Source organism: Pelodiscus sinensis, chromosome 8, assembly GCF_052426305.1.
Source record: "Pelodiscus sinensis isolate ZL-2025 chromosome 8, ASM5242630v1, whole genome shotgun sequence".
Lineage (NCBI taxonomy): Eukaryota > Metazoa > Chordata > Testudines > Trionychidae > Pelodiscus > Pelodiscus sinensis.
This window is the reverse complement of record NC_143059.1, coordinates 21,150,461-21,177,502: the sequence shown is the minus strand read 5'-3', so window position 1 is coordinate 21,177,502 and position 27,042 is coordinate 21,150,461. Positions and strand designations below refer to the sequence as shown.

The 27,042-nt window shown below is 46.0% G+C and overlaps 1 protein-coding gene across 1 annotated transcript in view; it reads left to right on the top strand.

Annotated features, from left to right (window-relative positions):
- The window catches only part of LOC112544213 (rho GTPase-activating protein 1-like), a 40,395-nt gene extending 13,876 nt beyond the window's left edge, over window positions 1–26,519 (top strand). The window contains exon 3 of the mRNA XM_025179994.3: window positions 23,990–26,519. Coding sequence (XP_025035779.2) covers window positions 23,990–24,028 — 39 coding nt within the window. The 3' untranslated portion in view covers window positions 24,029–26,519. The remainder of the gene's footprint in view (window positions 1–23,989) is intronic.
- Window positions 26,520–27,042: the final 523 nt, after the last annotated feature.

The window sequence follows — 27,042 nt, the reverse complement described above, 5'->3', positions numbered from 1 at the left end:
AAACAAACACTATTAGTCAAATGGGGCCCGACTCCAAACGAATCCCCTTCATTCCTGGTGCTCCTGGCTCACTAGCAAGGGGCAGGAGCTGGGTTACATGTGAGCAGTGAGAAAGGGAGAGAATTCCCCACTTTATGCTCCTGGCTACTGCCCATCTTTGTAGGGCAGCAGCACTCCTGATGTGCCCTTCCAGCTGGCAAGCAAGCTCCTGCTGCAGGGCTGGGAAACGCTCTGAGCAGAGAGGGCACAATGGAACCACAGGGGGACTACCGAGTTTTACATGCACTACTGAGAACCAGATTTTGGTCATGCGGGAAGAGAGCCCGGTGGTGTAATCTGGGTTGCTAGTACTTATCCCGAGCTCCATGGCCCACAGCCTACCTCCCTCATTCCATTCCTGCCCCCACCTCCATTCCTACATCCCTAGCCCCCATCTTCATTCCTACACCCACCCATCCTTCCTAACCCCTGCCACTACCCATCCATATTCCCACTTCCTTCCTCCATTCCTACACCCCCATCCTTCTGTAATGCCTCCCCATCTGCACCCCCACACTGTCCATCTCCCTGCCTCTATTCCTATATCCCCTCACTCCCACTATCCCCCCTTACTGCACCACCCATCCCCATGGCTTTGCTCCATGCTGAGCCTGGGGGAGCCCAGAGCACAGAGCAGCTGCTCTGGAAAGCTGGGGAAGTGGCCAGGGTGCCTGCATTGTCCCTAAAAGGCCAGGTGTGAGGTGTGGGCAAGACATGCCCAGGAGAGCCCACCTGAATCACAGGCTTGGCCCTGATGCTTCAGTTGATGAACTCCTTCCCTACAAGGCTGGGGTGCAGCACTGCAAACAGGGCCCCTCTGAGAGCCAGAGAGGAGAAGCAGGGAGCTGGCTCCCCAGCAGGAAGTGGGCTTTGTGAACACAAGGAAAGACAAGGAGCCCTCAGAGGACAAGGCCTTCCGGAGGGAGTCTAAGGGGCCGCAAAGCTCAGTGAGGGCAAACCCCCAAAGGGCTGCACCTCCACGGCATTCATCAGAGCCTGGGTGTCTTCGGAGAGTAGATGTCAGTGCAGGGGCCCTGCCCAGCCTCTAGGTGTCACTCGGAGAGGCCCCATGTCATCCACAGAGCCCCAGCCCCAGCCCTTCACCACAGGGTGGGCCCCACGTAGGTCTCCTGCAGGACCTGCTCATGCACAGGCAGGCTCTCCGCCATCTTGGGTGGGAGGGAACCAGGCAGCAGCACCACCACAGGACGAGCTGGAGAGACAGTGCTGCAGCCACTGCTGGGGACTGGACCCTTGCTCTCCTCTCCCCCATCCCAAAAACTGCAGCATGGGGTCACGCTGGGACAGCCAGGAGGCACCGCTAGCGCCAAGCCCACCCATTCTGCAGCAGGCTGATGGGAGAGGTACACACTCTGAACACTGGGGATTGGGAAGGCCCCATAGCTCCCCCCCAATCAGTGGGGAGGAGGAAGCCATGCGGACCCCTTCCCGAGCATGGAGGAGGCCACATGGTTCGCAAGTCTCCAGAGCACGGGAACGGCGCGGCTGTGGTATTTTATCTGGGCTGGAACTTACAACAGATACATTTGTATCCCCCTTCTGCTCTTGCCTGCGTGGCTTCCTCACCTCAGCTACGGGCAAAATCCTCTCTTCCTGCAGTTGGGCATCCCAGACTATCCTGCTACCCCCAAGCAGACCACCTGCAAGACCCTGCCTGGAGCCCTGGCAGCCCCTCCTTGGCTGAGCCCCAGTGGGGTGTGGAGTCCAGCCCCAACCCCACTCCATGGATGCCAAGGGTGGGACATTGATTCGCATCAGTGAGAGTGTAACTGGAATGTGCCACTACCACATCCCACGTGACGTGGGACCAGCCAGCTGCCTGGGAGGAAGCAGGGGCACTTAGAGCCCTGCCTGGAAAATTCCCAGCCACTCCTTGGGACCTATTTTATTTTTAAACCTTAAACTGTATGTTGTGGAAAGATTCTTCCATAGTAGGAATAAGCATGCCAAGAAATGTCTTTGAATGTAACTTATTTCAGATTTTCAGATGGAATAAACCTCTTAATTTGCTTCATTGTATTCCTCAGTCAATTAGGTTCAGTCTATTTGCATGTAACTCTATAAATCTGAATGGAAGAGATAGCATCCAGAAATATCCTATGTATTTGCAATGCTCTTGAATGACTTTGTGTCTGTAAATCAATGAATGGGTTGTACAGCAAGTAGTTTGTTTGTTATGTGCAAAATCTTTGATTTTTACTAATTAATTACCTAATTTCTCTTTCTCTAACCGTTTTACAACATGGGAAGAAAACAGAATGGGGGAAAGACTGAGAAATCATGTCACACTTTTAGATCAAGTAAATTTGTGTTGCTACCAGAAGCCACAAGTATCAGAACTTTGTAGGAGCATGTAAAGTGCTCCTGCTGATGCAAAGATACCTGCATTCACTCTAGGCTGCCATACCTGAAACTTCTGTCTCTAAGTATAGAGTTCAAAATTGGGACCTCATTTTCCCCTGCAGGACACAATGACAATTGAAATTAATCCTTAATCCTCTGTTGCAAAATAGGAGCTCTTGATGACATCTCAATCCAACAAAGCAGCAGAGAATATTTTCTCTCTCATCTTCTATATTGATTGAAGCTTGGAGCTGCGTTAGTCTGTTTTGTATTTCCAAAAAAAGTGAGACCTGTTTGGCAGCAAACAGATCCTTTATATGTTTGACAGAATGACAGAAAACTATAACTTAATTTGATTTCCATATAGGTTTATTTTTTTCTTTCTGATTCTGTTGATTTGTCTCTGCTCTGTCTAATTTCACTTAAATATTCCCTCACCTGTCCTTCATCAGCTCTTCTAGTTTCGGATAAAGCAGCAACATCAATGTTAAGCCTATTCAATTCATGAGCAATGATAGTTGTATGTCACTTTTGTTGGTCACTGTCCAAGTTGTCCATCAGGCTACGTACATTCCAGGTTCCAAAGCTGAAAATTTTCTCGTACATTTTTAACGGCTGGTGGTTGATCCTGCTCTCATGAGGAAGAGAGGCAAGATTATGTTTAGCTCTCTTCCCATGTAGGGTGAGCAGAGTAGATCCTAAAGTGGACTGCTCAGGACAGCTCGACGTGCCTCAGTCCTCAAGCAAGATGACTGAATCACACAACCACTGTCTGTGTGTCAGTTTGTGACTAGAAACTTCTGGTGCTCACTGTCCTGTTCCTGTCACCACTCGCCAATCGCCCCCGACTTTTGACTTGTGCAGGTGTTTTCCCAAAAGCTGGAAGATGCCTGTGCAGGACTTCTTTTAAAGTGGGAAGACTGGTGCACAACAGTTACCACTGTCCTTGACAGACAGAGGGCTTGAAACCAATGGCATGGACACCCACAACAACTGGAGGTCCTCTATCTGCTGCAGGCTTTATCCACCTTCATGGCCACTGTAACATTATACAACAGATTCACCTCCATTGTGCAATTATCCTCCATCTGCTCTGCTTCTTAGATCATACTTTGTCTGGAACCTCACCCTCGACTGTTCTGCCATCCATTACCCTAAGAGAGTATATGATTCCAGGCAGCGTCACTCACGGGGTCATTGGGACACACAAGCCTCTTCATCACTACAAGGTGATGATCCATGTTTGTGCATGTGGTTTGTGGAGGCAGTGTATTGAAGTTGCAGTTGGTTTGTAGTGCAGGTAGTAGATGCTGGCTGGTGGCACCTTCAAACATGGTTTCTTTGGCTGTACATGTGAAGAGAAAACTATACATCAGAAGGAGGCTGAAAAGCATAAGACTTAATGAATTGCTAAAGAAACTGCAGGAAATGTGTAAATAACTTGGAGTCTGGTGATGCTGTCTGGAGTGAAGCAGGAAGATTCCTAAATAAATGAATGAAAATCAGATCAAACTGTAAAGCCCTACTTCAGATCCTCCATCTTTGAATGTCTGACCTTGGCTGACAAGTGCACAAATTCACCTGATAAAGGATCAAGGCTTTTACTGCTACAAAAACCATGACCATGTAGGAGAAAAATAGTCTAAAATTTAGAGGCAGTTGCCCTTTCAGAAAGTAAGTATGTGAAAGAACATTCTTGATAAAACAGTAAATGGCTTATATCAATTAATTGCTTATTTTAGATTGTTTAATCTAGTTTGGACCAAGAAACTGAGGAATATTTTCTCAAAAACAGCTGCCAGAAATGTTGCACTTCATTGTAGCTAATTGTGAGAAGAGCTATAGAATCACAATCAAGAGCTCCAAACTACAAACTGATTTCTGATACATGCAGACATCTGTTACCACTCTAATAAAGAGTATGAAAGTAATTATTATTCTTCCATATATTATTTTAAACTACAAGCAAAAATAATTCTACTAGGTATAAGTTTAAAAGATTTGCAGACAGAATCAAGTCAGAAAGTGATAGTTACCTGTAAATGGCATGATACAGAGAATATTGTAGTTGGTGGAAAGATTCCAATTGTCTTACGTGGTTTTTGGAACAGCTCCAGAAAGATTTTATTAGGACTGCATGATAATATCCTCCTCAGTTACTTATCAAAGACATTGATTGTCTGAAAGGCTGTGGTATTTTTATTTTTGTCCTTGGATGCAGATCTAGTGATATGCAAACTAGCGTAGATTGACAAGGTGGAGGATGTTGTGGTAGGACATCTGCCCTGCACAGCTGGAAGGGGTTAAAGTTGGCAGGAGGGAGCCTGTGCAGAGCCCTGGGTAATGAGGTAGGGGCTTTTAAGGTGCCAACCCAGGGTGCAGCTTGCTGTGGCAGCCCTGTATATAAGGAGCTGCCCAGCAGAGGGGAAGCCGTTGGGTCCTGACCAGGGAAGGTGCAGGACTGGTTCCCCAAGAAGCACTTTGGAGAGGGAAAGCAGAGCTGGGCAAGCTCAGGGGAGCTAGAGACATGGGCTTCAGCATGATTCCTGCTGCAGGCCTTGACCAAGGGCCAAGAAGGTGCGGGAGTCACAGGGGAAATGGCCCAGGGAACAAGAGATAGCAAAGAGGAGTAGAGGGAGGCAGGATAAGGCTGCTGTCAGAAGTGTCCTAGACTGGGACCCAGAATAGTGGGGGGAGGGCCAGGCTAGGTCCCCACCTTTCCCTTTTTACCTCACCTTGCTACCAAGAATAGTAGCCAATACAAATAGTGCTTGCCCCTGAGGCAGAGGGGCTAGTCTTTGGGTGAGAATGAAAATTGCTTAAACCCCCGGAAGGGGGCAAGAGACCACTGTTGTGGGCACTGCCAGAGGGCAGTGTCCTGAAGAAGATGCTGTGATTGGAGAGTGTTGAGAATCTGGAGCAGGAGCGAGGATGGGGGAGACACCAGCCAGAAGGAGGCGCTGTTCTGACAAAAGAGCTAATTCCCTGGAGCTTGCAGCAGGAGGTGTCGCAGCAGTGAGTCCTGCCCTGTGATCCTGGTGCATTAACAACATTTCACCTGGATATTGTTTATCTCCAGAAGGTTAAAAACAAACTTGTCTGATAAAAACAGAGAGATTATGTTTCTGTATAAAGAGAGAGTGTTTAAGAATGGCTGTCATATCACCAGTTGTTTTAAAAAAAAGTTTTTTGAGTGACACAAGCAAGATTGGATGAGGTTTCAAACAAGGCATTTAAAAAGCATAAAAATATCTAGTTATTAAAGAAATTGTCCTTTCTTCTGCCCTTGCCCTTCTTGAGACATTTAAGGTGTCTGAAATTATAATCTAGAACAATGTGTCGAGAGTTTTTGCATAAGCACATGACATGTTGACATGAGCAAACCCTTTTCATTATGCATGTCATATTTTAGAGCTTTCTTCTAATCTTTTCCTGCAGAATTTGAAGTTCTGCTTTCTCCATTTTAGATTAACGAATGAATGAATTTTAGGTAAGGGTGCTCATTGTAGAATTAAGTCACAATTTTATTTTAAAAATAGCATGTTGCGAATGGTTATTGTCACTCTAGAAAATGACAAATAAAACATCAGAAAGATATTCTGATTGCATTTCTATATTAAGTCCTTTGTTTTTAATTCTACAGTATGTTGCATGTTTGGAAGTAGAGAAAATGGTAGATGAAAGCTGTATTTATGTACTTATCTTGCCTTTAAGTTATTCTCCTGTTACTAGTTCTGAGCCTTTGGGTTGCTATGGAAACTGCCACAGCCTCCAGCTGTGCCCCTGAGACTTTAATTGCATTCTGAGTTTCATAAATTGTCTGTTAACCATAGCTTGGCAGATATGACTAAATTAATAGTCTGACAGGATGTATACATTCACCCCATACTATATTTTATATCTGCTAAATCTCCCTTTTTGGTCAATTTAAGATCATCTGTACAAATTGCAACACTGGTGATGCATTGCTCTGTTCGGAAAATGTCAAATGTAAAAATCTTTTATGTAATCAGAATAGCATAACTAGATTGTGTGTTTGTTTGTTTTTGTTTACTTAAAGGGGTGCTGATCAGAGCAGCTCCTCATGTGGAGTAAATTGACATTGCTTCATTAAATGACATGCATTACTACTGACTACCCTGGTAACTACAGTAAGCTTATGCTGTAATGAGCATCAGCTCCTTCTCTGTCCATTATGTCATGCGGGTTCTCTTAGGGTACGTCTAGACTACCGCGTTTTGTCGACGGAAGTTTTGTCGACAGATACTGTCGACAAAACTTCCGTCGACAAAGAGCGTCCAGACACATTGAGTTCTGTTGACAAAGCAAGCTGCTTTGTCCACAGAACTCCGTAGTCTGGACGCAGTGTTACAGGCAATAACACCTTCTGTCGACAGAGTTCTGTCGACAGAAGGTGTTATGCCTCGTAAAATCAGGTATACCAGCGTCGACAAAACTGCTGAGTTCTGTCGATGTTATGTCGACAGAACTCAGCGGTAGTGTAGATGCTGGTATAGTTTTGTCGACAAAAGTCCACTTTTGTCGACAAAACTAGATAGTCTAGACACACCCTTGGTGAAGAGAAACATACTGGCTACGTCTAGACTGGCCCCTTCTCCGGAAGAGGCATGCAAAGCAGGCAAGTCAGAATAGGGAAATCTGCGGGGCATTTAAATATCCCCCGTGGGATTTAAATAAACAAGGCCGCTGCTTTTTTTCTGGCTTGGGGAAAAGCCGGAAAAGAGCGTCTAGACTGGCGTCTAGACTGGCACGATCCTCCAGAATAAAGCCCTTTTCCGGAGTATCTCTTATTCCTACTCTTATTCCGGAGGATCGCGCCAGTCTAGACACTTTTTTCCAGCTTTTCCCCAAGCCGGGAAAAAAGCGGCAGCCATGTTTATTTAAATCCCGCGGGGGATATTTAAATGCCCCACGGATTTCCCTATTCTGACTTGCCTGCTTTGCATGCCTCTTCCGGAGAAGGGGCCAGTCTAGACGTAGCCAGTATGTTTAAGTGAAGATGATTCTCATTTCATTGTCCTCCAATTTAAACTAATGAACTAAGGGTTTGTTCCTGCATCATTCGAAGTCCAATGCGAGTTTGCCCCTGACTTCAAAGGACACAGGATCAGGCCCTGCTAGAGAGATAATTTTAGATCTAATAGTACTCCTCTCCCTCCTTCCCCCCTCCCCCACAGCCTGTAGGAGATGGGCTGTAGTTCCTCAAGGAGGACAAGGTCTATAGTTTGCAGTATTGCCAAATCTAAGCATTCAAAACTATGGTTAGACCTAAAAAAATGAGTTAAAATATTTTTTGACTCATTTTTGTTTGTCTTCTAGTTTGAGCCTTTAGAGTGCACTCAAGTCATATTTTCTAGTCTCAAAAACCACAAGGGCTGGATATTTTCTTTTATTTCTTTTTAAATATGAAAGCCAAGATTCTAACGTAATCATATGAATTGAGGAGCTGGGGCTTTATGAAAACCACCAAATAATGTAACGCTACTGTGAGGGCTGGCAACCTGAAAACCCCCCAGTGTTCTAGGCTTAATGAGAAAACAAGGTCCCATTCCTGCAGGGAAAACTGATGCAATGATATTAGCTAACTTATCAATGGATAATTGACACACAAGATTGAGTTTCACAAATTTTTCATTCCAAATTGTCAAAATCTCTGGGCCAGATTTTCAAAGGTATTTAGGGGCCCATGGGACTTTCAAGAGTGCCTATCTGCAACCTTGGCCACTTAAATGCTTTTGAAAATCTGGCCTGTTGTGCTAACATGATTCAGCCTGTGAATGGTGCATAACATCTTTGCTTTCATTATTTATGCTGTGTGGTGGTAGTGTTCCTGTTCCCTGACTAGAAGCTTTCATAAGTAGAAGAAAAAGCAAGATGGCTTTGCTAGAACTTCAGGCATAGGGTTGCCAGATGGTTTAACAAAAAAATACCGAACACCCCCCCCCAAAAAAAACACACCAGGAAAAAATTCTGTAGAGTGGGGGAAAAAAGGAGGAGACCAAAGTTGTTAAGCAGAAAAAATATTTTTTTTAAAGAAGGCTGCCCCTTTAAGATGGCCGAGATCTTGGGCACCATTTTTAAAACCCCACATCTCCACCCAGTAAGCACAGGGAAGCTAGGGGTCAAGGGGGGAGCCGGCGAGGGTGGTTTTGGGGGGGCAGGAATGGCTTTGCAAGCTGCACTTTTGGGGGGCAAGAGCCACGGGTTGGCCACAGCTGGTGTTAAGGGAGGCATCACATGGCCAGCTCCTGGCTCTCTGCTGGTAACGTGGGCCAGAGAAGCATGTGCTCCGCTCCCACCCCAGCCCGGGTGCTCTCCTAGGCTACGTCTACACTCACGGCTTCTTGTGCAAGTACAGCCTTTCTTGCGCAAGAATCTGCAGAGCATAGAGACTGCCTGCCCACTCTTGCGCAAGGAAATTTACAGTATGGCGTGATAAGAGAGGGCTCCTTGCACAAGAGTTACGCTCTTTTTTATCAGGTGTAAGCTTTCTTGAGCAGGTGCTCTTGTGCAAGAGGGCAGTGTGGACACTCGGCAGGTATTACTTGAGCAAGAAAGCCTTATGGCTAAAATGGCCATAAGAGCTTTCTTGTGCAAGAGAGCGTCCACACTGCCATGGGAGCTCTTGCGCAAAAGCACAGCTCGCACATGGCAGTGTGGATGTTTTCTTGCCCAAGACTTCTTGCACCAGAACTCTTGTGCAAGATGTTCTTGTGCAAGAGGCCACCAGTGTAGACATAGCCCAAGTGTGGTGCCTGGCAAGTGCCCCCTCCTGTCCCCTTCATTACGACTCTACCGCACTCCTCACTCCCCTGCCCCCGCCAGATGCAGCAAAGGAAAATTGTCCCCACATGTCCGGCATTTCACATGTCCAGTATTTCTGTTTTGGTTTTTTTTAAAAGGGGTACTTTATAAAAAAAAGGCTGAGAAACACTGGTCTATCTCATCAGGCTGCCTCGTGAGCAGTTGGGTTTGGGGTTCAGATTCTGTTGTATCCATCAGTGGCTGGGCCAGAAGGCTCCCCATGGCTTCTCCCTCCTCCTTGGAACTGTCACTGATGTAAAGTTTTCTCCTTGTGAGGTCCAAGGCCCTCAGCACTAAAACAAAGTCCAAAGTTCTGACGGGGTGCTGGAGGTATCCATGTTTCCTCTCAGCATTTCCACGATTTCTAAAACACACTTTCTTGGAACAAGATGGTCTCTTTTGTGTAGTGATGGGACTTCCAGGGAAGTGGTATGCTCTGATTGGTAGAGGGTGTGGGTGGTTCCTAGGGTATGTCTACACTGCCACCCTAGTTTGAACTTCTTGCAGGAGTCATAACGGTAGTTCGAATTAGGAGCTTTAATTCGAACTACCTAGTCCATGCCGCGTGTAGCTGCAGGCAGGTTGTTCAAACTCCGGGGCATTTAAAAATGGCAGTGCCCGGGAACATGCAAATGAAGCCCAGGATATTTAAATCCTGGGCTTCATTTGCAAGTTAGAATACCTACATTAGCCACCCTAGTTCGAACTAGGGTGGCAGTGTAGACATACCCTTAGATGAGTCACACGCAGGTCCTGGTAGACAGGCAGAACTTCAGAGTCTCAATGCGTGGATGAGACGATGGTGTAGGTAGGACGGGTTTAGATTTATTAGGAACTGGGGACACTTTTGGGAGAGGGGGATCCTATATAGGAAGGATGGGCTCCCTCTAAACCGAGGTGGATCCAGACTGCTGGCACTAAACATTAAAAAGGTTATAGAGCAGTTTTTAAACTAAGAGATTGGGGAAAGCCTATTGGTGCGGAGGAGCACGTGGATTGGACGAAGACTTCTCTTAGCAGAGAGTCCATTGATGGAAATTCTCTAGGTTTTAGTCAGAAAGAGAGGAGGGGAGATGATAAAGTATGAGCCAGATCAGACAAACAATCACACATATGAGAATCTAATACATCAAGGAAGGGCAGACAAATAAACTGTGACAAGTTTTTAAAGTGCTTCTACAAAAATGCTAGAAGTCTAAATTATAAAATGGATGAACTAGAGTACCTTGTATTAAAGGAGGAGATTGACATAATAGGCATAACAGAAACCTGGTGGAATGGGGACAATCAGTGGGACACAATCAGACGGGGATATAAAATATATCGGAAGGACAGAACAGGTTATGCGGGTGGCGGAGTGGCACTATATGTGAAAGATAATGTAGACTCAAAGGAAGTAAAAATCTTAAATGAATCAACATGTTCCATAGAATCACTATGGATAGTAATTCCATGCTCTAATAAGAATATAGCACTAGGGATATAATATCGACTACCTGACTAGAACAGTGATAGTGATATTGAAATGCTAAGGGAAATTAGAGAGGCTACCAAAATAAAAAAACTCAATAATAATGGGGGATTTCAATTATCCCCATGTTGACTGGGTACATGTCACTTCAGGACGAGATGCAGAGAGAAAATTTCTCAATGCCTTAAATGACTGCTTCTTGGAGCAGCTGGTACCGGAGTCCACAAGGGGAGAGGCAATTCTCGATTTAGTACTGAGTGGAGTGCGGGATCTGGTCCAGGACGTAACTGTTACAGGACCGCTTGGGAATAGTGACCATAATATAATAACATTTAACATTCCTGTGGTGGGAAGAACACCTCGGCAGTCCAACACTCTGGCATTTAATTTCAAAAAGGGGAATTACGCAAAAATGAGGAGGTTAGTTAAACAGAAATTTAAAGGTACAGTGACTAGAGTAAAATCCCTGCAAGCTGCATGGAGACTTTTCAAAGACCCCATAATAGAAGCCCAACATAAATGTATACCCCAAATAAAAAAAACATAGTAAGAGACCTAAAAAAGAGCAACCATGGCTTAATGACCATGTAAAAGAAGCAGGGAGGGATAAAAAGGCATCTTTTAAAAAGTGGAAGTCCAGTCCTAGTGGGGTATATGGAAAGGAACATAAACAAAGCCAAATTAAGTGTAAAAATGTAATAAGAAAAGCCAAAGAAGATTTTGAGGAACAGCTAGCCAAAAACTCAAAAAGTAATAGCAAAATTTTTTTTTTAAGTACATTAGAAGTAGGAAGCCTGCCAAAAAAACAGTGGGGCCCTTGGATGATCGAGATATAAAAGGAGCAATTGAGGATGATTAAGCCATTGTGGAGAAACGAAATGATTTCTTTGCTTCAGTCTTCACAGCTGACGATGTTAGGGAGATTCTCAAACCTGCACCATCCTTTGGTGAGTGATGAATATGAGGAGCTGTCCTGGACTGAAGTGTCGTTAGAGGAGGTTTGGAACAAATTGAAAAAATTAACAGTAACAAATCACCAGGACCAGGTGGCATTCACACAAGGGTTCTGAAAGAACTCAAATGTGAAATTGTGGAACTATTAACTGTGGTTTGTAACCTACCCTTTGAATCAGCTTCTGCACCTAAGGACTGGAAGACAGATAACATAATGCCAATCTTTAGAAAGGGCTCTAGACTCATACTCATAGACTCATAGACTTTAAGGTCAGAAGGGACCATTATGATCATCTAGTCTGACCCCCTGCACAGTGCAGGCCACTGAATCTCACCCACCCCTCTTAGAATAATCCTCTCACCTATGTCTCAGATATTGAAGCCTTCAAATACTTTGAAGGCCCCAAGATGCAGAGAATCCTCCAGCAGTGATCTGTGCCCCATGCTACAGAGGAAGGCGAAAAACCTCCAGGGTCTCTGCCAATCTACCCTGGAGAAAAATTCCTTCCCGACCCCAAATATGGCGATCAGCTAAACCCTGAACATGTGGGCAAGACTCACCAGCCAGACACCCAGAAAGTTCTCTATAGTAACTCCTATCATCCCTCCATTGACCTATTTCCCACTGATAATTAATGGTCAATTAGTTACCAAGATCATGTTCTCAAACCATTCCCTTATCATAGAATCATAGAACTGGAAGAGACCCCAGAAGGTCGTCAAGTCCAGCCCCCTGCTCTAGGCAGGACCAATCCAATCTAAATCAACCCGGCCAGGGCTTTGTCAAGCCGGGACTTAAACACCTCCAGGGATGGAGACTCCACTACTTCCCTAGGTAACCCATTCCAGTGCTTCACTACCCTCCTAGTGAAATAGTTTTTCCTAATATCCAAACTAGGCCTCTCCCACCATAACTTGAGACCACTGCTCCTTGTTCTGCCATCTGTCACTACTGAGAACAGCCTCTCTCCATCCTCTTTGGAACCTCCCTTCAGGAAGTTGAAGGCTGCTATCATATCCCCACTCACTCTCTGCTTCTCCAGACTAAACAGACCCAACTCCCTCAGCCTCTCCTCATAGGTCATATGCTCCAGACCCCTAATCATTTTGGTTGCCCTCCGCTGGACCCTCTCCAATGCGTCCACATCCTTTTTGTAGTGGAGGGCCCAGAACTGGACACAATACTTCAGATGTGGCCTCACCAATGCCAAATAAAGGGGAATAATGACATCTCTGGATCTGCTGGCAATGCTCCTCTTAATGCAACCTAATATGCCATTAACCTTCTTGGCTACAAATGCACAATTTGACTCATATCCAGCTTCTCATCCACTGTAACCCCCAGGTCATTTTCTGCAGAACTTCTACTTAACTGGTTGGTCCCCGGCTTGTAACTATGCTTGGGATTATTCCGTTCCAAGTGCAGGACTCTACACTTGTCCTTGTTGAACCTCATCAGATTTCTTGTGGCCCAATCCTCCAATTGGTCTAAGTCACTCTGGACCCTATCTCTGCCCTCAAGCGTATCTACCTCTCCCCCTAGCTTAGTGTCATCTGCAAAATTGCTGAGGGTGCAATTCATCCCCTCATCCAGGTCATTAATAAAGATATTGAACAAAACCGGTCCTAGAACCGAACCTTGGGGAACTCTGCTAGAAACCGACCGCCATCCTGACATCGAGCCGTTGATCACTACCCACTGGACCCGGCCTTCTAGCCATCTTTCTATCCATCTTACCATCGATTTATCCAATCCACATTCCCTTAACTTGCTGGCAAGAGTATTGTGGGAGACTGTATCAAAAGCCTTGCTAAAGTCAAGGTATATCACATCCACTGACTTTCCCATGTCCACCGAGACAGTTACCTCATCATAGAAGCTAATCAGATTGGTCAGTCATGACTTGCCCTTTGAGAATCCATGCTGACTATTCCTAATCACTTTCCTCTCATCCAAGTGTCTCAAAATGGATTCCTTAAGGATCCCTTCCATGATTTTTCCAGAAACCGAGGTAAGACTGACCGGCCTATAGTTCCCTGGATCGTCCTTCTTCCCTTTTTTGAAGATGGGCACTACATTTGCCTTTTTCCAATCATCCAGGATTTCTCCCGAACTCCACGACTTTTCAATGATAATGGCCAAAGGCTCCTCAATGACAGTTGCCAACTCCCTCAGTACCCTCGGATGCATTAAGTCCGGACCCATGGATTTGTGTATGTTTAGCTTTTCTAAATAGTTCCTAACCTGTTCTTTACCCACCAAGGGCTGTCCATCTTCATCCCATCTTGCATCACTTAGCGCAGAAGTCCAGGAATACAGAGGCAAACTTGTCCGTGAATACAGAGGCAAAGAATGCATTGAGTACTTCAGCTTTCCCCACATCATCTGTCACAGGGTTACCTCCTTCATCTATTAGGGGCTGCACACCCTCTCTGATCACCTTCTTCTTGTTAACATGCCTGTAGAAACCTCTCTTGTTATCCTTCACATCCTTAGCCAGTCGCAATTCCATTTGCGCTTTCGCCTTCCTGATAAACCCCCGGCATTCTCGAGCTATACATTTAAACTCCTCCCTGGTTATTTGTCCAAGTTTCCACTTTTTGTAAGCTTCTTTTTTGTGCTTTAATTCACCAAGGATTTCCCCTGAAAGCTAATCTAGTCTCCTACCATGTTTGTCTCCCTTGCTATGCATTGGGATGGTTTCTTTCTGTGCCTTCAATAAGGCTTCTTTAAAATACTGCCAGCTGTCCTGGACTCCTTTCCCCTTCATGTTAGCATCCCATGGGATTCTGCCCATCAGATCTCTGAGGGAGTCAAAATTTGCTTTTCTGAAGTCCAAGGTGTTTATTTTATTACTCTCTTTCCTTCCTTTGGTCAGGATCCTGAAATCTACCATCTCATGATCACTGCTTCCCAGGTTGTCACCCACCTCTACTTCCCCTATTAGTTCCTCCCTGTTTGTGAGCAGGTCAAGCTGCACATGACCCCTGGTCGGATCCTTCAGCACTTGTGTCAAGAAGTTATCCCCAACATTCTCCAAAAACTTCCTGGATTGCCTGTGTACTGCCGTATTGGTTTCCCAACAGATGTCAGGGTGATTGAAGTCACCCAAGAGAACCAGGACCTGCGGTCTGGCAGCTTCGCTCAATTGTCCAAAGAAAACTTCATCTACCTCATCCACCTGATTCGGTGGCCTGTAGCAGACACCAACCACAATATCACTGCTGTTGTTTGCTCCTTTAAACTTAACCCTTAGACTCTCAACAGGTTTTTCTACCTCTTTATACTGGAGTTCAGAGCAATCGTAGTGCTCTCTTACATATAGCGCAACTCCTCCTCCTTTTCTCCCCTGACTGTTCTTCCTGAATAGTCTATACCCTTCCATGACAGCGCTCCAGTCATGTGAGTCATCCCACCAAGTCTCTGTTATCCCAATTAAGTTATATTTCTTGGACTGGGCCAGAGCCTCCAGTTCTTCTTGTTCGTTGCCCAGGCTTCTCGCATTAGTGTACAAACACTTCAGGTAACCAGTTGATTGCCCTATCTTCTCCATGTGAGACAGGGGTCCTCCTTTCTTGCTCCTTCCTCTCTGCATTTCTTCCCGGTATCCGACTTTCCCACTCCCCTCAGGGTTTTGGTCACTGTCCCCTGACGAACCTAGTTTAAAGCCCTCCTCACTAGGTTTGCAAGCCTTCCCGTGAATATGCTCTTTCCTCTTCGTTAGGTGGATCCCATCTCTTCCTAACAATCCTTGTGCCCGGAACAGAGTCCCATGGTCGAAAAAACCAAAGCCCTCTCTGCGACACCATCTGCACAACCACGCATTTACGTCCTCAATTCGACGATCCCTGCCCAGTCCTTTCCCTTCAACAGGGAGGATGGACGAGAACACCACTTGCGCTCCGAATTCTTGGATCCTTCTTCCCAGTGCTATATAATCTGCAGTAACCCACTCAAGGTCATTCTTGGCCATATCATTAGTTCCTACATGGAGAAGCAGGAAGGGGTAGCGATCCGAAGGTTTGATTAGTTTTGTAAGCCTCTCAGTGACATCCTGAATGCGAGCTCCCAGTAAGCAGCACACCTCTCGAGATTCCAGGTCAGGACGGCAGAGGGATGGTTCAGTCCCTCTTAGGAGGGAGTCCCTGACCACCACCACCCATTGTTTTCTTTTGGGGGTGGTGGCCATGGAACCCCCATCCCTAAGACTACGCATCCCATGCCTTCCAGTAGATGGTGTTCGCTTCTGGTTTCTTCCTTGTGAGGTCCCTTCCAAAGAATTCACCTCTAGAGGCAACCCTGGCAATTACAGACTGGTAAGTCTAATATCAGTATCGGGAAAATTAGTTGAAACAATAGTAAAGAATAAAATTGTCAGACACGTAGAAGAACATAATTTGTTGGGCAAAAGTTAACATGGTTTCTGTAAAGGGAAATCATGTCTTACTAATCTATTAGAAAAAAACAACAAATGGTCTGGTAGCACTTTATAGACTAACAAAACATGTAGATGGTATCATTAGCTTTCGTGGGCACAGACAACTTCTTCAAATGACCAGAGTAGTGGACTGAAGAACAACTAATCAGGAAAGAGATGTTGGAGTTATCATGGATAGTTCTCTGAAAACGTCCACGCAGTGTGCAATGGCAGTCAAACAAGCAATTAGGATGCTAGGAATTATTAAAAAAGGGATAGAAAATAAGACGAAGAATATCTTACTGCCCCTACATAAAACTATATTATGCCCACATCTTGAATATGCGTACAGATGTGGTCTCCTCACCTCAAAAAAGATATTTTGGCATTAGAAAATGTTCAGAAAAGAGCAACTAAAATGATTCGGAGTTTGCAACAGGTCCCATATGAGGAAAGGATAAAGAGAATGGTACTTTTCAGTTTAGAAAAGAGGAGACTGAGGGGGGAATATGATCTGGGTATATAAAATCACGAGTGGTGTGGAGAGGGTGAATAAAGAAGTTATTTACTTGATCCCATAAAATAAGAACTAGAAGACACCAATGAAATTAATGGGTAGTAGGTTTAAAACTAATAAAAGAAAGTTCTTCTTCACACAGCACACAGTCAATCTGTGGAACTCCTTGCCAGAGGAGGCTGTGAAGGCTAGGACTTTAAGGGTATGTCTACATTAGCTCATTAATTTGAGCTAGGTAGGAAAATGAGGTGACCGGAGTTGCAAATGAAGCCCAGGATTTAAATATCCCAGGCTTTATTTGCATGTTCCCGTCCGGTCGCCATTTTGAAATTTCACTAGCCTAAACTCACTGCCGTCCGGCTACACAAGGCAGTGAAACATTAATTCAAACTAAGTCCTTAGTTTGAATTAACTGTTACTCCTCGTCCTTAGTTTGTGAAACGAGGAGTAACAGTTAATTCGAACTAAGGACTTAGTTCGAATTAACGTTTCACTGTCACGTGTAGCCACGTGGCAGTGAGTTCAGGCTAGTGAAATTTCAAAATGGCAATCGGACGGGAACATGCAAATAAAGCCCAGCATATTAAAATCCCGGGCTTCATTTGCAACTCCAGTCGCCTCATTTGCCTACCTAGCTCGAATTAATGAGCTAGTGTAGACATACCCTAACAGAGTTTAAAAAAGAGCTAGATAAATTCATGGAGGTTAGGTCCATAAACAGCTATTAGCCAGGGGGTAAGGAATGGTGCTCCTGGCCTCTGTTTGTCAAAAGCTGGAGAAGGATGGCAGGAGACAAATTGCTTGATCATTGTCTTCAGTCCACCTCCTCTGGTTCACCTGTCACTGGCCACTGTCAGCAGACAGAATACTGGGCTAGATGGACCTTTGGTCTGACCCAGTATGGCCGTTCTGATGTTCTTAAATCAATAAGAGTCCTAGTCATTGACTGGGATCCCATGGTACTATACACACATAGGACAAAACAATGAAATCTGCTCCAAAGGGATTACAATTTAAATTGAAGACCTGAGACAACAGATACATTCAGACAAATGAGAGGCAGAGAGGAGAGTACAAGGCAACTCTCTAGGCTTCAGAACTTGGCATTTTACCCAACAGAACTCTATTTTTTTAGTGGCAGAATTCATCTGGCATTGTTTTCCTTCTCTCTGCTCACCAACCAGGTCTTCTCTTTGGGTGTTCCTTGTTCTCCATTGCAAGGAGAACTAACTGGATCACCTGTATGTAGACAATGTCGTCTACCATAAAGGGGCAGAAAGAAAGTGATATTTTTTTCTATCAGTCTGCCCAGAGCAAATCCAATAACTCCTCTTTGTTGGACCTACTCTGATATTACTTTAAAGAAATTTATGTTCAACCATGGACTCTCTTTTTTGGGAGTTGGAAAGATGATCTACAGAACAGTCAACATTAATATGGTTTTTGGGGGCCATAGGCCTGTGTTCTGGAGTGGACTAGGTGATAAGGTGTTTGCTTCAGAACAGCAGGTTTGGGGGCTTGAGACCTGCAGTCAGATAGCCAACACAGCATAAGGGACCCTCTGAAGGTAAAGGGGTGGGTTGGGTTCTTATTGTCTCATTTTAAATATTTTCTCATACTTATTTCCAATGGCCATTAATTGAAAGTTTTGAATCGTGCATTAACTAGGCATTATACACATACTCATGAAGGATATGGAAATGAACATGGACTTTATTCATATTTGTCCTTAGACAAACAAAATGTATTTTCAGTTCTTCAGCTAATGAGGCACTGTGAGAACTACATAGGGAGGGCTTGGGAATTACTCCACAAAAAAGAAATCCAAATGTTTTTTGGCAACAGCTGGTATGCTTGGAAAAAGCCAACAGTAACAAGAACATTGTCAGCAGCTTAAAGAAAAAGAGGTACTGAAATTTTACATGAAGCCTGGATACAGAGAAATCCCAAAGATCATTCCAAAGAATGCTTAATTTCTGTTTTATTACAGTTAAAATACTAGGGGAAAGAAGAACTATAATCTTAAATGGACTATAGAAAAGCTCTTGTATTTCTTTTACATTACTTACAAATTTTCAGTAAGAAATCTATTGATACATCAGATTTCCTTTAAAAAGTGTGTTGGCTCAAAGTCAGCAAGAATCAGAATCTTAGGATTTGTCACTCTTAAACCTGAATAAAAGTTGCTATAGAAACAGCTGAGTATTGTTATAAATTGAGAATAGAATCAAACTTAATGTGTACCATGTTACGGATTTCAAAGAAATAGATTAATTAAGGAGCAATAGTTTTATGAGTGCCTCTATGCATTTACTTTTAGAAAATATATTAGGCTATGTTTACACTACAACGTTAATCTGAGTTATCTTAGTTCGAAATAGTTAATTCTAATTAAGCTAATTTGAATTAACGCATCTACACACAAAATGCAGTTTTGCTATTTTGAAATAGTGCATCCACACTGAGTGGACTCTGAAATGGAGTTAAGGCTGGCTGGAACCAGTTCCAGCAGGGCACCAGGTCAGGACTTAATGGGTAGGGTTTCTGCCTGAGGCCTGTACTTAAAGGGACCCTACTCCTACCCTGGAAAGACAGTTCTCAGGTTTCCCTGCTTGCTTGTCTACTTCGATGAGGGACAGCAAAGCATTTGTGTCTCTGTGTCTCTGCTTGCCCTCACTCAGGACACGACAACACTATGCCACAAGGAGCCAGAGCTGCCCCTGGGCACTCTGGTGCATCTTGTGGACGTGTTGCCATCAGTCTGGCTGCACTTGCTGCAGGCTGCCATCCGGGAGGTCCATTAGGGGGCAGTCGGTATCCAGGGGGCCCTGTGGGAGAGCTTCCATCCTGAGGAGCACTAACAGTCTCCGTGGTCTGCCCCACTGGGGCCTTGTGCCTCATTCCTCTGTCACGTCTTTCCACTTACTCCTCCCTAGCCCCCCCTTCCTGATGTCAAATAAAATACACTTTTTTCAAAAAATAGAAACTCTGCTTATTTAACAAAATGACGGGGTGGGGTGGGGGAATGAACCTTTGGGGAGACTGGGGAAAGGAAGCGGGAGATGGGAGGAGAGAGGGTGGGAGAGGGGAGGGGAAAACTGGGAGGAGGGACCTGGAAGGGGGAAGCAAGAGGAGGAAGGGGGAGGGGAAGCTCAGTGCTCAGGGGTGAGGTCCACGATCTCCTCACTAGTCCAGGAGGGAGCACAGCATCTACGACCCCTGGCTGGCACTGACTGCCTAGCTCATTGTGGGGCCACTGGGTCAGGGGCAGAGACTGCTGGCAGGCTTGGATCTGGCACGTGCAGTCTGGCCAGAGTCTACCCCTTTAAGGGCTCTGGGGCTGGGGGAGAGGAGAGGAGTTTTTCTGGTTGTGCCCAGAGTGGCCACCAGGGCTCCCTGGGAAGGGCTGGAGGCCCCCTATTTTGAATTAAGTGTCTACACAGCACTTAATTTGAAATAGCTATTTCGAATTTGGCGTTACTCCTTGTAGAATGAGGTTTACCAAATTCGAATTAAGTGCTCCGCTATTTTGAATTGATTTCAAAATAGTGGTTTGCATGTATAGACGCTATTAAAGTTAAATCGAAATAACAGCTGTTATTTTGAATTAACTTTGCAGTGTAGACATACCCTTAGAGATTTTTTGTGCTTAAGGCAAGAGTTCTGCAGGATTAAATGTGCTCTTCTGGATATAAAGTGGATATTTCAATTGTTATGTAACAGGGTGTTGAGGCTTGTGGATTCCTAGGCTATGTCTATACTCGTGGCTTCTTGCGCGAGAAATATGCAAATGACGTTAAGTGTGGAATATCGCCGAGCCCCATTTGCATATCTAATGAGCCACCATTTTTGCAGAAGAAGCTCTTGCGCCAGAAGGAGCAGTCTACACTGCCCCTTCTGGCGCAAGAAAAACTCTCTTGCGCAATGCTGTTATTCCTGAAAATAATTGGCGTAGTGGCACTGCACAAGAGGGTTTTTATTGTGCAAGAAGGGGCAGTGTAGACAGCTCCTTCTGGTGCAAGAGCCTCTTCTGCAAAAATGGCGGCTCATAATTTTTCAATTACTTGGTAGCTCTTATTAATCAGTCCAGTTTTATAATTCTACATGGAGTCATACAATGATGTTGAGTATACAGTTGAAAGTCCACATGCCATTGGAACCATGGCAATTTATACCAGCTCCATGGACTTATTCTGAATTTATACTAGTACAAGGGAAGTTCAGAATCTACCCAAGATTTGTAAGTCACTTTCATTAGAATTGTGGCTGTTGTGTGCACGACTAAGAACATTCAAACTATGCCTTGTCCTATACAGAACTGTTATTGGGCTACTTGAATATAATTAGTTCCTAATATTTCTACCTATTTAGTTGTTACAAAGATAGGAGAAAAAAAATGTAATGTCATTCATGAGGACAATGAAAAGATACTCATGTGCTTCAGATCAGCTCCCAAAAAAGGAACTGGAGGAAATTCAGGCTTAGACCTTGCAATGCATTTTATACCTTGAACATCTTGATAGAGGATAAATGTAAATAGTGCACCTTGCCTTTTTCATGTTTATTCAAAACTAACATTGATTCCATCTGGCACTGTTGTGTTCACTCAGTTTACGCAGCTAAACAGACAGTTTTATTGGCCAATAAAAGCAAAGTGAGCCAAACGTGGTTCCAGCAGAGCCAGGCCCAGTGAGGCTGGCTAATACAATTAATCCTAGTATTTTATACCCTTAACCAAGCAAGTCTGACGTCAGGGCAAGAAATCAAAGTGAACTTCAAAGAGGAATTATTATAAGTGGAGAAAGAAACAGGTTTAGAGGGAGTTCGAGCTTCAGCTCAAAATAGTTCATTAACACATTCCAACAGCGCATCCTTCTGGCCTCTCCCCACCTCGGTGAAGGTCAGTTCACTCCCTCTAGTATACGTGCAGACACAAGAAACTGAAATGGCTATTGTTATACAGAATGGCTTCTAGCTAAATATGAAATGGTTTCTACAGTTGCTTTGACTCAGGACCTGCTACTAAGGCCTGGTCTACACTAGGGTTACGTCTCGATTGGGATGATTTTCCGCAAATGCTTTTAACAGAAAAGTTTTCTGTTAAAAGCTCTTGTGGAAAAGAGTGTCTAGATTGGCACGGATGCTTTTCTGCAAAAGCACTTTTTGTGGAAAAGCATCCATGCCAATCTAGATGCGCTTTTGCGCAAAACAAATCTGAGATGTCTACACTGGCCCTTTTGTGCAAAAGGACTTTTGCCCGAATGGGAGCAGCATAGCATTTCCATAAGAAGCACTGATTTCATACATGAGATCGTCAGTGTTCTTGCAGAAATTCAAGCGGCCAGTGTAGACAGCTGGTAAGTTTTTCCGCAAAAGCAGGCGCTTTTGCGGAAAAACTCGCCAGTCTGGACACAGCCTAGGGGTTTACACTGAATTTAGCCACATAGGGTCCATTTTTCTACGCTATCAAGCGACTGCTGAAGTTGATGTCAGTTACTCCTGATTTCATGAGGAGTAATGCTATTCCCAGCCTTGCATGGTCGAGTTTACAGCTGATGAAAGTAGAGGCCATTGGCCTCCTGGCAGCATCCCACAGTTCCCTACTCTGATCGATCTGGCCAGAACTTGCTCCTCTACTGCTCTCCAGGTTAACAGAAAAAGCTCTGGGAAAATCTGAATTTCATTTCCCACGTGGCCAGACTTACAAGCATATTCAGAGTGAGCAGCACACGTGGACATGACTTTGACCAGTTCCAAGACTGCAAAGAACTCTAATATTTCTGCTCCCATGGGCTCCAGTTCCCAGGGGTGCAGAAGACCATCCAGGAGATTTTGGACCTCACTGAGGCATGGAGAGATGAGCCCTTCTCTCTGAGCTCTAAACCAGCAAGCAGAAAGTGGACATTTACCCAAAGATTGTAAACTGCCTGGGGGCTAAGGGCTATTCCAGGGACACCCAGCAGTGCCGAGTCAAAATCAAGGAACTGAGGCAGTCAAGGTGAAGGAGGCTAATGCACTGTCTGGTGTAGCAATTCACAGCTGCTGCTCCTATGAGCAGCTGGATGCTATTCGGGGGCTGGGGACCAGCTTCCTAAGTGTGAACATGGAGTCCAGCCAAGACACTCTTGGTGTCAGCATGGAGCAGAACGTGGTGGTTTAGGAGGGGGAGGAAGACAAGGAGGAGAATGGCTAGCTGGTGATCAATGAGAGCCAAAATCTGTTCATGGTTCTGGAACCAGTCCACTCCTTCCTGGATGTTTCCTAGTCAAGCACCGACCCTGGGGAGTGCACTTCTGGACCCTGGCATCCACAGTTTTTTTTCTTAATACAAACAGGTGAAAGCAATTGTGTGATGTGCAGCATGAAGGGCCCAGAACAGCTTGTAAATGTGTCTGCAGATAGCACGGGAGTCTTGCTTGCACATCTCCATGAGTCATAGAATCCTAGGGCTGGAGGAGCCCTCAGGATATCATCGAGTCCAGCCCCCTGCCCAAAGCAGGACCAACCCCAACTAAACCATCCCAGCCAGGGCTTTGTCAAGGTGGGACTTAAAAACCTCCAGGGATTGAGATTCCATCACCTCCCTAGGGAACTTATTCCAGTGCTACTAAAATAGTTTTTCCTAATAGTCAACCTGGATCTCCCCTCTTAATATCTAACCTGGACCTCTGGATCCTATGCCTACCCTCCAATGTATGTACCTCTCCACCTAGCTTAGTGTCATCTGCAACTTGCTGAGGGTGCAATCCATCCCCTCATCCAGGTCATTAATTTTAAAGTGTTATACAAACTGGCCTCTGGACCAACCCTTGAGGCATTCGACTTGACACTGACCACCGACCAAACATCGAGTCATTGATCACTACCCATTGGGCCCAACAATCTAGCCAGCTTTCTATCTATCGTATAGACCATTTATCCAATCCACACTTTCTTAACTTGCTGGCAAGAGTACTGGAAGCAGGCTGGACACAAGGGCGCGTGCATGCATGACCCCATACAGACAGAGTGCTGCACATAGCATCTGGGCATGCCTACCCATGCAAGACACACCCCCCACTCCCGCGGACTGCGCTTCCAGGCACAGGTGTGTGTATGAGATCCATGGAGGGCCAGACTGACTCAGGCCCCTCTCTTACCCATGGGGTCCCACAGTGCCTGGATAATTCCCTTGCCTGCTTGTCTGTGGGGAGGAGGGAAGGGAGCAGGAAGCATGGTCCTCTGGGCACTGCGGGGTCTCTGTGAGGCAGGGCCTGTTGTGCAGGACACATATGGCCTTGCTCCCAGGACATCCCCGTCCTCTGGCCCGAGGACTGTTGGTCGCTGCTCACAGAGGAGGGCATGGCCTCAGAGCAGTGTCTGTATGGATGGCTGACCCCTCTCCCTCTTTATTCTCCACAGCTGGACCACTGTCACTGTGGGGCAATCCACGCCAGGTGAGGCAGCTGCCCGACCCTGGGGGGAGCCGCAAGTGCATGAGGATTCACGAGGACCTCCTGAGGCAGCATGTGGGTGTCCTGTGACTCCTGCATGACATGCAGCAAACCCTGGCACAGAAGATCCAGGAGGACTCTGAGTGGCAGAGCCGCATGTGGGACCGGCTTGTGCAACAGGGCAACATGTGTGCTACCACGCGGGAAATGATGGCACACCTGGCTGCTGTCCCTGTTCCTGCCTCCCACCTTCCTGCCCCCCTGCTATGCCCATTCCCCCTCCCCCTCTCCTCTGCTATGCCCATTCCCCCCCGACCCCCAAGCAATGCCTCTGCTCTCTCCCCAACTATTGCCTCTGCCCCCTCCCTCTGCTATGCCTATGCCTCCTCTCTCTGCCCCCTGTGCCATCCCTGATCCCACTCCAGCCCACCCTCCTGCCTTTCCCTGTTGTCCCAGGCCCCAACAAATACCAGGTTCACTGAGGTCCCCAGACCCAAGGTGGCACTTCCAGCCACCCCACATACCTCTCCCATCCCTGATTCCCCCTCCTCCCTCCCTGCTCCAGGTTCTCAACCCCTCTGCTCCCCAGTGTATTTTATTAAAAAAAAAACAAAGTTCATTTTGTTCAAATCGGAAGAGGTGTGTTTATTGAGAGTCAAGGGAAGAGTGGAAGGGGAAAGGGATAGTGGAGCAAGGCACAGGCTCCTAGTGGGGAGGCCCTGGGAAGAGTTACTGGGATTCTTGAAAGAAACTCTCCCTCAAGGCCTCCTGGATGTGCACCCCTGCCTGATGTGCCTGGTAGATGGCAGCTGTGCACAGCTGATCAAAGCCCCTCCCTTCGTGGCCAATCTCTGACCCCCACTCTGGTAGGAAGACCTTCTCATTCCTCTCCTCAGTGTTGTGGAGGACACAACATGTCGAGGTGACCTCAGGGATGTTGTGCTCCCCTCCGTCGAGGCAGGTCAGGAGGCACCTGAACCAGTCCTGGAGGCGCTCGAAGGCACACTCGACCTGGATTCGGGCCTGGCTGAGGTGGGCATTGAATTGGTCCCTGCTGGGGTGCAGGTGGCTGGTGTATGGCTTCATAAGCCATGGCATTAGGCAGTAGGCTGCATCCCTCATGATGCACGGTGGCATGTGCACGTCTCCAACATGAAATTCACTCTGGGGGAAAAATGTGCCAGACTCCAGCTTTCCGTAGAGGCTTCAGTTTCTGAAAATGCAGGCATCGTGTACTCTGTCTGAGCATCTGACAAAACTGTCAGTAAACTGTCCACGGTGGTCAACCAGAGCCTGCAGCACCATCAAGAAATAGGCCTTCCTGTCGATGTACTGGGCAGCTCGATGAGTTGGTGCACAGATTGGGATGTGGATTCCATCAATCACTCCCCTGCTGTTAGGGAATCCCAGGGTGACAAATCCTGCAATGATTGAGTCCAGGTCTCCCAGGAGAATGATCCTGCACAGCAGGATGGAGTTGATGGCCCTCACAACCTGCAGAAGGAGAAAAATAAACATGCAAAACAGAGAATGAGAGGGAGTGCCTGAGCCCTTGGGAGGTGCCCACCCCCTCCCCAAACACCCCAGGAGCCACATCCTATGAGGCCGCTCCTCAGCAGGGCTGTGTGAGGGTGGGACGGCACAAGCCCCTGGGGACGGGGCTTCATTCCCATCCTCAGTCCACCCCAGCGCCCTCACCCACCTTTCCCTAGGGTTCTCCTTTCCAGGACTTCCCCCTTCCAGGGACTGCAGCCTGAGAGTGTCTTACCTCCACGAGGAGGGCCCCTACGGAGGACTTCCCCACGCCGAACTGGTTGCCCACGGAGCAGTAGCTGTCTGGGGTGGCAAGCTTCCATATGGCGATAGCAACCCGCTTCTTGCCAGCAAGTTAAGGGAATGTGGATTAGATAAATGGACGGTAAGATGGATAGAAAGCTGGCTGGAAGATCGGGCCAGGCAGTTAGTGATCAATGGCTCGATGTCAGGTCGGCGGTCGGTTTCTAGTGGAGTGCCCCAAGGATCGGTTCTAGGACCAGTTTTGTTCAACATCTTTATTAATGACCTGGATGAGGGGCTGGGTTGCACCCTCAGCAAGTTTGCAGATGACACTAAGCTAGGGGAAGAGGTAGATAGAAGGAGGGCAGGGATAGGGTCCAGAGTGACTTAGACAAATTGAAGGATTGGGCCAAAAGAAATCTGATGAGGTTCAACAAGGACAAGTGCAGAATCCTGCACTTGGGACAGAAGAATCCCAAGCATTGCTACAGACTGGGAACTGACTGGCTAAGTAGCAGTTCTGCAGAAAAGGACCTGGGGATCACAGTGGATGAGAAGCTGGATATAAGTCAACAGTGTGCCCTTGTGACCAAGAGGGCTAATGGCATATTAGGTTTCATTAGGAGGAGCATTGCCAGCAGATCCAGAGAAGTGATTATTCCTCTTTATTCGGCTCTGGTGAGGCCACATCTGGGCTGTGCCTAGACTATACTTCTCTGTCGACGGAGAAATATAGATTAGGCATGTTGAAATTGCTAATGAAGCAGGGATTTAAATATCCCGTTCTTCATTAGCATAAACATGGCCACTGCTATTTTTTTAAATGGAGCTTTTTCGGAAAAAAAGGCAATCTAGGCTTTTGATAAATAAACCCTTTTTTGAAAGATCCTGTAAACCTAATTTTTTGAGGAATACAGGATCTTTCGAAAAAGGGTTTATTTTTGACAGATCCACATCTAGACTGCTTTTTTTAAAAAAAGCTCTGTTTTGAAAAAAGCAGCGGTCATGTTTATGCTAATGAAGCACAGGATATTAAATCCCTGCTTCATTAGCAATTTCAGCGTGCCTAATCTACATCTCTCTGTTGACAGAGAGGCATAGTCTACACGTTCCCCTGGAATAGTCTGTCCATTTCTGGGCCCCCAAATACAGGAAGGATGTGGACGCATTGGAGAGAGTCCAGCGGAGGGCAACCAAAATGATTAGGGGGCTGGAGCATATGACTTATGAAGAGAGGCTGAGGGA